Source organism: Oryzias melastigma, linkage group LG13 (genome assembly GCF_002922805.2).
Source record: "Oryzias melastigma strain HK-1 linkage group LG13, ASM292280v2, whole genome shotgun sequence".
In the NCBI taxonomy this organism is placed as follows: domain Eukaryota; kingdom Metazoa; phylum Chordata; class Actinopteri; order Beloniformes; family Adrianichthyidae; genus Oryzias; species Oryzias melastigma.
The window spans coordinates 3395402-3408362 of NC_050524.1; the positions used below are offsets into that span (position 1 = coordinate 3395402).

The following is a 12961-nucleotide window of genomic DNA, read 5'->3' on the forward strand; positions in this document are numbered from 1 at the left end:
TGAATGGGACTGTGACTGTAAAGCATCGTAAAGCGCGATATTCAGTGGGACAAAAAGTATCTAGTAAGCCAGCAATTGTACAAGTTCTTCTTAATCATAAAGATACATCAACCATGAGAGACAAAATGAGAAAAAAAATCAAGAAAATCACATTGTCAGATTTTTAAAGAATTTATTAGTAAATTATGGTGGAAAATATTTGGTCAGTAACAAAAGTCCAATTCGATATTTTGCTATATTGTTGGCAATGGCAGCAGTCAAATGTTCTCTGTAAGTCTCCACAAGGTTCTCACAAAGTGTTGCTGGTATTTTGGTCCATTCCTCCATGCAGATCTCCTCTAGAGCAGTGATGTTTTGGGGCTGTCTCTGGACAATATGGACTTTCAACTCCTTCCAAACATCTTTTGATATCTGGACAGTGGCTAGGCCACTCCAAGATGCTTCTTTTACACAAAGCTGATTACCTATTGCAGGTTCAGTCTTTTCACCCTGGTGCAGGTCAACAATTTAGTTCCTGGTGTGCTTAGACAGCTCTTTGGTGGAGTGGGACTGTTTGAGGTCGTGGACAGGTGTCTTTTCCTGAGATAACCAGTTCAAACAGGTGCCATTAAGAGGACACAGCATCCAGCAAAAGTTGGAGAAATCTTGCTTGTTTATAGGTGACCAAATACTTGTTTTACACCAAATTTTGAAAATAAAATCTTTAAATGTAATTTTCTGGATTTTTCTTTCTCATTTTGTCTCCCATAGTTGTGTAATATCTATGATGAAAATTACAGACCTCACATCTTTGAAGTGGGAGAACTCGCACAATTGGTGGCTGACTAAATACTGTAAGTTTACACCATTGACCATGTTTGATGACTGCTAACTTTGTTTCTAGGTTATAAACTCATTGGCAGTCACTCGGGTGTGAAGCTTTGTCGATGGACTAAGGTAAGACACGCCCACCAAACCAAAGTGACCATGTTTTCTTGATGAAACTCATTGAAGTTCTTGTTTTTTGTTGGTCAGTCCATGTTGCGGGGCAGAGGGGGGTGCTACAAGCACACCTTTTATGGGATCGAGTCCCATCGCTGCATGGAGACCACCCCCAGCTTAGCCTGCGCTAACAAGTGTGTCTTCTGCTGGAGGTAAGCATCTCTGCAAACACTGGACCTCCTCGAGTTCCTCCCTTCCAGGACTCTGAGGTGTCAAAGTCAATTATATTCAGCCCTCCAGATCGTTTTGTTTTATTGGTATTAATGAACCGATGTTATCTGGAATTTGTTTTTCACTTGTATAATTTGACAAAAAATATTTTTGTGGAGTGTAAAATATTCAAAATTATTTGAGGTTTAAGTTGATTTATTCTAGAATATTATTTCTGCCTTTTTATTATTCATAATTATTTTAAAAATTACGGTTTTAAAGTTTTAAAATTGGCAGTCTGCTAGTTTTTTGGACTATTTTGGTATTTATTAAGATTTTTTAGGCTATTTTAGAGTTCAGCTAGTATTTCAGCTACATGCTAGCAGTGTTGGCTAATTTAGGCTTTTTAAAAAGTTTTTTAGGCTATTTTAGAGTTCAGCTAATATTTCAGCTACATTCTAGTTTTGGCTAATTTAGGCTTTTTTCAGCTTTTTTAGGATATTTTGAAGTTTAGCTATTTTTTCAACTACACGCTAGCTGTTTTGGGTAACCTAAGTTTTTTTTTTCTTCAGTTTTTTTGGCTAATTCAGCTTTTATCTAATATTTTAGATGGCTATTAGCTTCAGTGTTTTCAGCTTCAGCATTTTCAGCTATCGGCCTCAGTGTTTTCAGCTTCAGTATTTTCAGCTTCAGCATTTTCAGCTATCAGCTTCAGTGTTTTCAGCTTCAGCATTTTCAGCTATCAGCTTCAGTGTTTTCAGCCATCAATTTCAGCCTCTTCAGCTATCAGCACTGGGATCTTCAGCAGCCAAATTCAGCTTACAGCATTCACACTAGCATTATCACAGATAATGCTGTATATCTCGTTCATAGTTATGTTATAAAATTACGGTTTTAAAGTTTTAAAAATGTGGTTTCAGAGAGTTCAGTAAACATTTATCCTGTCCGGCCCTTAATCTAAAGTGTGTTTTGGATTTTGGCCCCCTGTGTGATTGAGTGTGACACCCCTGCTCTAACCCCTCTAATTACCCCCCACTTCTGTAAAATACAAGCTTTCTGTCTCCAGAACTTCCTGTTCTAATGATTGAGGTGTGATTTGTAAATGGGATTAGTTATGACAGCGGTGACAGACTGGAGCTTTTATTTCCCTCCAGTTCTATTTAAAAGGCGTCTCCTCGCCAAGCCGGGAAAGGTCGCTGTCAGAGCGAGCCGCCGTGAAGCTCATCGCTGTCAGGGCGGATATGCCAGCCTCTCTGGAGGCTCCCACTGGAGGTGACAGCAGATGTGCAGCTCCGGGGCTCAGATGCATTTGTGCTACTGGCTCCACTCTGTCTAATGAGCAGCTTCAATGCATGAAAATGTGAATCAAAAGTGAGGAAAGCGGCTTCTCTCCTTTGAAATAGAACCTCGTTTGTTAGGAACATGTTCTACACGGGAGAAACGTGTCGGCTTAATCACCTCCGTTAGCAATAAAATGGTGTCTGAACGCAGACTTTACGACAGTCCACCTGAAAGGATAAAAACATTCAGGTGTGTCTTAACTAGTGACTCTTATCTTTACTTGTTCTATGATGACAAAAAGACAGAAAAGTTTTGAAATCCAAAGTTGACCAAATCCAAAGATGATGGCCAACATTTTAATTAAAGTTTGGTGGCCTTGAGCTTTGTTCACACCAACCTCGACTCGCACATCAGAGGGGTCCAGTTTTAATGTTAGTTATGTAGCAGTAGCGTGTTTTAGGCGGTGGAGCAATACTTTGCACATACAGTTGCAAGAAAAAGTATGTGAACAAAATGGGTTAAAATTTCAAGCGCAGGATGGAAAAATATGGATTTTATAACTGGTTGACCCTCCTTTGGTAAAATAACTTCAACCAAGTTGAAGTTGTATTAGTTTAAGCAGACCGTTTATCTGGTGATGTGATTTAAACAAAGATCAGAACATATTTTATGACTAATTCATGCAGAAATCCAAGTAAGATTCACTAGAATTCACATACTTTTTCCTGCAACTGTAAAAACTCTGATGCGGGCCGTTACTTCTCTGCACGCTTTTAGATAGATTGATAGATAGATAGATAGATAGATAGATAGATAGATAGATAGATAGATACTTTATTAATCCCAAGGGATATTTTTTGTCAGAGTTTAAACATTTAAACCAATCAGAAAGTCAGCTTTGGCCCGTGACGTGATGATCTGATCAGCAGGTAGAGTCCAAAAGCAACATCGAGGAAAAGCTGATTGTTACACCAAATCCAAAGATAGAAGTACCGCTGAAAGCGCCGTCATTCAGATGCAGCTCCTGCAGACCGTACTGGGAGAGCCTCGGGATGACCTCATAAACCCAGACAAGGAGATGTGATTACTGACACTTTTTTTTAGAACTCTTTAAAAGAAATAAATGAATCGGATTTCTTAACATTTTGTAGTGTCTTTCATAATGCAGAAATCCTTTAGACTAATACGTTTGACTGTAGCTCCTCCCACATGGAACACATTTGACTGAACATAAGAACTGGAGCAAGTGAGTCTGACATCATCCATAGAAAATGGTCGATTTCTGCTTCAACAAAATAAAGTCAAATCAATAACCACGTTTTTTTGTAAAATAGACACTGCCATGTTGGAGCCAGACGTCGTCAGTGAGCAGTGATTGTTCCGAGTCATCGTTTCTATGGCGACCACTCTCACCAGTGAGGAGTGAGCTTGTTAGAAGGCCACACCCCTACCAGTTCAAAGTTGACCGTGTGAAATCTTTCAATCAAATGTTTTGTACGTTAAACGTGGGGGCCAGCAGGCTCCGCCCACTTTTTTAGGTATCTGATTGGTTAGCTTTTATTTTGAAAAACTAGAGAAGCAATATCCTATAAAATGAGGATTTATAAGAAAATGTTAAAAAGATAGTTGAGTCGGAATGGTTATTTTGGACATTTAGAAACTTTTGAGGTCCGACCATAATGAGAGCTGAGGAATACTCAACTTCAGACTGAACCTTTTTAAGACCTAACCCCTCCATGTTCACACCCACAGACACCACACCAACCCTGTGGGGACCGAGTGGCGCTGGAAAATGGACCCTGCAGAGAAGATCCTGCAGGACGCTCTGGAGAAGCACCAGGACATGATCCGACAGTTCAGAGGTCAGAGCTGCAGGTTACTTTGGGTCGGTCCATCCGACTGTTCCTCCTCTGGGACAGACACAGCCTGACGTTGTCATGCTGCCTGCCTCCTCGCTCTGCTTTGACCTTCACTAACCTTGAGTGTGATGAAGCGGAGTGAAGATTAAAATGCTGCAGTTGTGTCTGCTGCTTCTCATAAATCACTCCTCAACTGCCTCGTCTCCCCGCCGGGAACGCTGCTCCTCACTGGTTTCATTTCTTTCCAAACATGCCAATATTTGTGCTTCCCTGATGTCCCTGCTGAGTGTTGTGCTTCCAACAAAGACATGCAGAAATGTAGACCTTCTCTGCTCTCTGGGGACTTCTTCCCTGGCAGCTTTCGCCGGTACATGAATGCGGATCGACTTTTTCATCAAAAACAGGAGCGAGTGATCAGTCTGTGAGTTTCCACCGAGCAAATCTCCCTTCAGAGCTTTAGAGGAATGTTGTCAAAACAGCATTTGTAGCAAATCAAACTGGAATGTTGAAGCTCAGAGAGTTTGATTGTTGTTTATGCTGTTAAACTCTGTTTCTGAAACCTGAAAGAAAGAAACCTTTAGGCCAATTTCAATGTAAGTTCTGCTTTCTAAGATATTTGGAATCCAAAGGTTTTTTGAACAAAGTTCAGTTCAGCATTAGGACCAGTCAGCATTAGGACCAGTCAACATTAGGACCAGTCAGCATTAGGACCAGTCAGCATTAGCCCTTCATGTCTGTAAGTGGCTGGTTTCATAGATCATTTTTATTGGTTGAGCTAAAAAAGAAAAAATTAAAAGTAAAGGTTGGATTTGTCTGTGAAGGTTCTCCTTTGTCCAGATGACCATGTCTTGAGTTGAGTCTTCTAGACACTGTCACATGCACCCTTACAGGGGATTGACCCATGATGGTGTTATGGGTTTTTGGTTGTCCGGTCCGTGGAGGGTTATAGAGATAAACGGCTGCATCTTAAGACTGTGCCACATAGCTGCTACTAGGGCTGCCACAAACAATTATTTTAACAGTCGACTAATCACTGATGATTTTTTCCGATTAGTTGACTAATCAGGTCATGCGCAAACTGGGTGTAAAGCACATATCTTAACCATCATTAGCTTTAAACTAAAAACTAGATTTATAGCATTATCGCAGATAATGCTAGTGTGAAAACCGTTAGCTGAATTTGGCCGATGAAGATGCTAAAGCTGATAGCTGAAGATGCTGAAATTGATAGCTTAAAACGCTAAAGCTGATGCCTGAAAACACTGAAGCTTATAACCAGCTAAAATATTAGTTAAACGACAAATTAGCCTAAAAAACTGAAAAAATCCTAAATTAGCCAAAATTGCTAGCATGTAGCTGAAGTATACTCCAAAGCTATACTCCAAAATAGTGCGTTCAGTCATATTTTGTCGTGACTATTGCTGGGACTGGGGGGGTTGGAAGATCGGCCATTTTATATACTCTTCACATAATAAGCGAAGCATGGGCGAACCGTGCGTGATTGTTGTGCTGTTTATATTCAATTCATTAGTGATTCTTGCGAATTTTTGTCCTTCGTGAAACAAGCGTGATTTAGGTGATTTGTACGTTTTTTCTGGCGTTTCTCATTCGTTGATGTCCATAGATGTCCGTCCGCGGTTCACGGGACGGGTCTTTATGTGAATTTGGTTTTGAGCTGTTGAACATTTTTGGATGGTTGAGAATTACTCAGTTTATGCGTAGTTTCTACATAGTTCATATTCGGTTTCCAATCATTCGCATTTGTGCCCCCCCGTCTCAGCGTGGGGTGGCGTCCGGCGCCATGCTGAATGGAGATCTCAATCCTTCGCACACATCTCCCCTGCTGGGGATTCCGCCGCCATGTCTCGGCGTGTTGTTGTACACGTGTTTACTTGCAGCATGCCTGTTGGAAAACTGTGCATGAACATTTTGCTCTACGGCTTCACCGACCGGTCTACTACTTTAACTTGGTGGTCTTTGGTTCTCTTCTACCAGACCCTTGTGTTCACACAGACCAGAGTTCATGTGGGTTTTCATTCCCCCAAAGAAGAAGGTGATGGAAACCAACCAGACAAATATCAAAGCTTACTGTTGCCCTGAAACATTTTAAAAATATCTTTCCCAACTTTATTCTGTGTGTAGAGGTAAATAAAACGAAGGACAGCTCCGTCCTCCATGATGAAAGCCTTCGTCTGTCACATGAATTTATGTTGCTGCCATCAGTTTCAGTGACGCCGAGATGCAGAAAAAGCCGGCAAAGAGCTCGTTTGTCCCTGGTGGAATCGGCCTCAGCTGTCAGTCAAACCGACAAAGTTGATTGACGAAACTCCGCCTCCAGCCTAAAATTCAGAGCATCTGGTTTGCTGCATTTAAAAGTCAGGAAGCTGTTTGCCCTACGGCTGAACAAGGAGGAGACGCAGAAAGAAGAAGACTAGATCTGTCCTTATGGTTGAGTTTTGAAAGACTTTTCTAAATGGTGGTTTAGACCAGGGGTCCCTAAACTTCTTCTTGTGAGGGTCACATAACTGTTTTCTTCTCTGATGGGGGCCGGGGTCAGTTTGTAGGCTAACAGAAAAAGGGAAACAATCACAGTCTAAATGTGAAAATTTATGGTTTTCCTGAAAGCAACATATGGTCAAATTAAAGAAAAATAATTTATTTAATCTTCACAGAAAAGATAATACTAAAACATTTTAAAAACTAGATGCTGTATATAGCATTACCTGTGATACATTAATGGCTGAAGATGCTTAAATTAATAGCTAAAATACTGAAGCTGATAGCTGAAAATGTTAAAGCTGATAGCTAGCTAAAACATTAGTGAAGTGCCAAATTAGCCAACTGAAAAAAGCCTAAATTAGCTAAAAGAACTACCATCTAGCTGAAATATTAGCTAATTGCCAAATTAATCTAAAAAACAGGAACGATGTCTACTTTACACCAAAAAGTATTAGCATAAACACTAGCATAATACTAAATTATTAGCTGAACTCCAAATTACCCTAAAAAACGGAGAAAACCCTAAATTAGCCAAAACCGCTAGCATGTAGCTGAAATATTAGCTAAAGCCAAAACAGTTTGGGGGCCGGGCCAAATGTGGAGGAGGGCCGGATCCGGCCCGCGGGCCGTAGTTTGGGGACCCCTGGTTTAGAGAAGTCTTCAATGTTTTTCAGACCAAGGACCAGTTTACTGTCGGACAGTTTTCACAAACCGACCTGAAGTGAGCGTAAAATACATGTATAATTTTTGATGCCCCAGTTTCCTGTAACTTTTGACGGTAAAGTTTATCTTCATCCTCTGTAAAACAACTACAGCTGCTTTAAACTTTATTCATACTCCAGATTTCCTATTGGAACCATTAAAATGGAAGAGAATCTGGCCACAGAGAAAAAAAAATGTGGCGCTTGGAAATTAATAGTCAGAAGTCCTGTCCCCTGCAACAAAAAAAACATTATTTGTGGAAAAAATCATTGACCAGAAGTCCTCACCAGGAACTCTCCGTTTTAAGCTTTTGATCTTTTTTCCCGTTTCTTACACCTTTTTTTTTTTTTACTTTTTTTGCCATTCTTTTCCGGAGGTAAACAGGTGAAGTTATACAAATATGCACACTTGTTAATATTGACTTGAAAGAAATAAAACAATTAACGTTCTGTGTCCCATTTGAAGCTCATTTTACACACTAAACTGTAAGACAGTTTCAGTTTATTCACATTTAAAAGCTTAAAAACTGATAGTTCTGAAAACTTTTGAAAATATCATTTTTGAAAGCATTTTCTTCAGTTTCAGAAATTTCAGCTTACAGAACCGGCTAAAGTTGCAAAATTTCCGCCTCCATTGTTTCCAGATTATTTCTGGCGCCATCTTGCGTGTGACCAGAAGCCCCTCCTAAAATGTGATGTTGATTTTCTTTTAACTCATAACTGTCAAAGAGGAAGCTCAAGAATCAGATGTCAACTTCAGCCTCGTATGAGTTTTAAGGAACGACGAATAAATACAAAAAGAAAAATGATCCTTTTAAATATGAAATATGGAGCCAGTTGCTGTATATTCTGCATTATTATTATGGTCTGTGTGAATAACCGTCACAATAAATCTATATTTGTTGTAAAAAAGTCCTGGTGTTTGTCTGTTAAATGCAGCTTTCTTTTATTTTGAAGTCAATGGCTCCTCTTCTGTTTCCTCTTTACTTCTAAAAGAAACTTTCCAAATACGTTTGTTTTTGTTAACTTTGCTATTTTGGGGTTTTTGTTTAGCGATCGGCGCAGCCGCTTTAAGAAAGTAGTGGATGGATTTATGTAACCGAGCGACTTGATATGCGTCAAGATTGAGTCGGATGTGATGAAGAGAATACAGCAGTTTTTCAAAATAAAACATCCTTTAGAATCAGAGGATGAATATAAAGAAAAAAAAGGTGTTTTTTTTTTTTTTTTTTTCTTTGGCTTCATAACAACTTTCCCGTGGATCAGTACCAGTGTCAGGGACCACCAGTTAGTAGATTCCATAACAAGGACTTTTTATTTGAAAAATAAAAGTTTAATTTAATCTGGATCTATAGGAGTACCTCATACTAACGAAGATTTTAGCAAGACTTACAAACAAAATAAATGTTGGACCAGTATGCAAATATCACACAATATTAGAAGGTTAAATCCAATATAAAAATATCTGGTGTAAATCCAGATCTTTACTCACTGAGCCACATTTCTCCTTTAATCTCACTTTTCTGAGGATGTTCTAAAAGAGTATATGGCGCCTCGACCTTCAAACACTGTGGATGGACCAAAAACTGGGATTTAGCCTCACAGAAAGACCACGTCTGACTTATCTCTAAGTGAACTGCTACAAATTTCTGAAAAAAAAGTCTGTTTTCAGAATCTAAAACCACTTTAACGGTTGAACTCGCGTCTGGAGTTAGACTTCCTGAAGAGCAGCTCGTCTGTGTTGGAAACGTTGATTCTGACTTCATCTCTGCTCGTGACCTTGTTTCCAGGCGTCCCTGGAGTAAAGCCCGAGCGTTATGAAGAAGGTTTGGCGGTGAAGCACTGCGCGCTGTCGCTGGTGGGAGAGCCAATCATGTACCCGGAAATCAACGCTTTCATTCGGCTCCTCCACAGTCAGCGCATCTCCAGCTTCCTGGTCACAAATGCGCAGTTTCCTGAGGAGATCAGGTCAGCTCTGCATCCACGTACATCTATAAGGGTTTGACACGTGAAATATGAATTTAAATGTTCCCTTTGTATTCATGGGAGCCTGTTTAACACTTGAAGTCCTAAGCCTGCGCAAATTTGAGCAGGGAAGAGTTCCCCCCTCTAGTCCGAGAGCCCATTGTTGTGTCATGGTGGGTCACTGATGAACCATTAACTTGCCCATGTATATGTTAATGCAGCATGTAGTACCTAATGTGTATTTGAACTAACAGGTTGTGTGGGGGTTGGAGTTACCTGATGCATGTGGACAAGTATTGGCTTTCCTGCTTTTACTCACATTTGAACTAAAGTTCCATCTTATTCCTAACCCAGAGTTCAATATGATGTTGCTCCACCTTTTGCTGCTATTGCAGCTTCAACTCTTCTGGGAAGGCTGTCCACAAGGTTGAGGAGAGTATTTATAAGAACTCTGGATCATTCTTCCAAAAGCTCATTGGTCAGGTCACACTGATGTTGGTGGAGAAGGTCTGGCTCTCAGTCTCTGCTCTAATTCATCTCAAAGGTGTTCTATGGCGTTCAGTTCAGGACTCTGTCCTCCATGTCTTTATGGACCTGGGTTTGTGCTCTGGTGCACAAAAATGTTGGAAGAGGAAGGGCCCACTCTATTAGCTCTATTTCAAATAATCCTCGATGTGGACTCTGGGAGCAGTGAAGACGATTCTTTTGTTGTGGAATCAGAGTTCATCTTCTCAGATTCCTCCTATGATGAGGATATGCCAGTACATGGATTTGCAGCCAGAACATCCTCTCCACATGATACTTATACATAAGTAGACTAATAAACTATTAATTGTTGAAGAAGAGAATGATGAGAAGCCTTCATCTGTAAAAAGACAATTTTCCCAATTCAAAAAAGGCAACCAGAATGTTGAAGACAGCCAGTGGTGCCACAAAACACAGACACACTGGAGAAAAGTCTTTCTTGTAGGCCAGGACTGCCTGGTCCTAAAAAACCTGTTTCTCTTAGGTATGTGGATGGGGGGAGGGAGCAGAACTGTGTGCTGTCGTACAACCTAGATCTAATTTGCAATTTGAAGGTCATTAAATGCATCAAAAAGGAAACAACCCCCTCCCCCCCCCACAACCATGTCACCAATTTTAAGGTAAAGTCTGGCGGAATCTGGAATGCATGTCAAACTTAAATTTAAACATGACATTCTGCATTGCGAAATCAGGAAGTCATTGTTGATGGTTTAAAGGCATTTGTCTGTGTTAAAAATATTTCTTTCACCTGCTTTGAACAGTTTTGAGGTAAAAACAAATATTTGACTAATCCTGAGCGGGATTCGAACTCGTGACCTTCTGAATGTGAGTCCGTTGCCTTAACCACTTGACCATCTAGTGGCGGAATCTGGAATGCATGTCGAACTTAAATATAAACCTGACATTCTGCATTGCAAAATCAGGAAATCATTGTTGATGGTTTAAAGGCATTTGTCTGTGTTAAAAATATTTCTTTCACCTGCATTGAACATTTTTGAGGTAAAAATAAAATTTAAAAGTAAAAACAAATATTTCATGTGGACTGTTCCTGAGCGGGATTCGAACTCATGACCTTCTGAATTTGAGTCCGCTGCCATAACCACTTGACCGTCTAGTGGCGGAATCTGGAATGCATGTCAAACTTAAATTTAAACATGACACTCTGCATTGCGAAATCAGGAAGTCATTGTTGATGGTTTAAAGGCATTTGTCTGTGTTAAAAATATTTCTTTCACCTGCATTGAACAGTTTTGAGGTAAAAATAAAATTTCAAAGTAAAAACAAATATTTCATGTGGACTATTCCTGAGCAGGATTCGAACTCATGACCTTCTGAATGTGAGTCCGCAGCCATAACCACTTGACCGTCTAGTGGCGGAATCTGGAATGCATTGTTGATGTTTTAAGGTGATCACCACAACACTACTTTGAGAAGGGGAGGGGGGCATTGCAGCAGAAGCAGAAAGTCCCAGGGATTCTAGTGTTAATAAGTGGGAATAAATATTGGGATTAAATATTTGTGAAACAAACTTCAACAAGAGGAAAAGTTTAAAAAAGTAGAATTCTGAATCATTTTTTTCTTTGACGGAGTCGAATCAATTTGTAAGAAGTTGTGTCAGCTTAAAAAAGAAAAGGGGAATAAAAAATGTATAAAAAGAATGTAGTAACACTAAAAAATGTATCATTCAAAATGTAAGAGTTGCACAATCAATGAAAATCAGCTGATTTTTATTGTAAGCGGTTGAATATCATAAAGCGTTAGTAGCTGAGAAGCTTCAGTGGGTCAAAGATCGTATGTTATTTAGGTCTCATCTTTGTTTTAAAGGGTTAAACTCCCTAATAGTTTAAACCAGGAGTGCCCAAATCCAGGCCTCGAGGGCCGCTGTAAAGGTTAAAGAAAAATAAAAATTATTTTAATTTTTTAATTGAAAATATCGGTGCGGCTTCATCAAAGTTTCACTTTTTCGATATACATTTTTTAGAGCCACGTTCAACCAAAAACAGGCAGAATTCATGCTCGAGGCACATCAAATTATAAGGCAGATTTCCTGTTGTTGAAAAATTCAAGGATTTGAAGTGTTCCTTATGGTCGGAAAACTACTGTATGGGTCTGTTAGTTCTTTTTTATGAATATCTGGCACCAACGATTGTAGAATAAAAAGAGGATTTTTTGTTTCACTGCTGACATGATGCTAACTGCTGCATTTGCTGCACTGACATGATCAAATATTGTACAGAGTGTCTTTTATTTTGAAAGAAAGTCGGGATAACCTCTGACAAAAGTTATAAACTATTCTATATTGTAAAAAAACAGCTATTTTTTATGTTGGTTTAGTTTATGCTCAAAAGGAATACCTATTAAAATAGCTTAAATAACATGAAAATAAATCAGTGTCGTGTTTTGAGGATGAAGTCAGATTTTGTGAGGGGCATCTGGTCAAGATGGCGTCAATATAAATTTGTAGCCGGAGCGGAAATTGTCAGTTCAGCCGGTTGAATAAGCTGAAATTTCTAAACTTCAGGAAATTCTTTTGAAATGATATTGTCAAAAGTTTTCAGAATTATCAGCTTTAACACTTTTAAATGTGAATAAACTGTAACTGTCTAACAGTTTAGTGTGCAAGAAGAGCTTCAAATGGGACAGAGAACGTTCATCGTTTGATTTCTTTCAAGTCATTAGTAACAAGTGTTCAAATTTATATAACTACACCGGTTTATCTCCAGAGAAAAAGACAGCGAAATGCTGTTTTTTTTCCTCAGTGACAGAGTGTTGCAGAGAAAAAAACTGCAAAAGGGGGTAAATAAAAGAGAGAAGAACTGCAAAAAAAGGTAAAAATCTTAAAAAGATATCTTTATTGTAGCCAGATTCTCTTGGATTTTGTGTCTCCTTCTGGATTGTAGTCAGTAAGAAATAAATTGACCTGAATAGATCTCTAAGTGTCGAAGGTCACAGATCCCTAGGCTAAAGAACACACCTGATCCAGGTAATCAGCAGCAGATA

General features: G+C 39.3%; 1 protein-coding gene across 1 annotated transcript in view; it reads left to right on the top strand.

Moving 5' to 3' along the window:
- The window catches only part of tyw1 (tRNA-yW synthesizing protein 1 homolog (S. cerevisiae)), a gene marked incomplete in the record, with an annotated part of 52629 nt that overhangs the window by 18588 nt on the left and 21080 nt on the right, over positions 1–12961 (top strand). Inside the window, 4 exon segments of the mRNA XM_024277627.2 lie at positions 884–936; positions 1015–1133; positions 4165–4274; positions 9262–9439. Coding sequence (XP_024133395.1) covers positions 884–936; positions 1015–1133; positions 4165–4274; positions 9262–9439 — 460 coding nt within the window.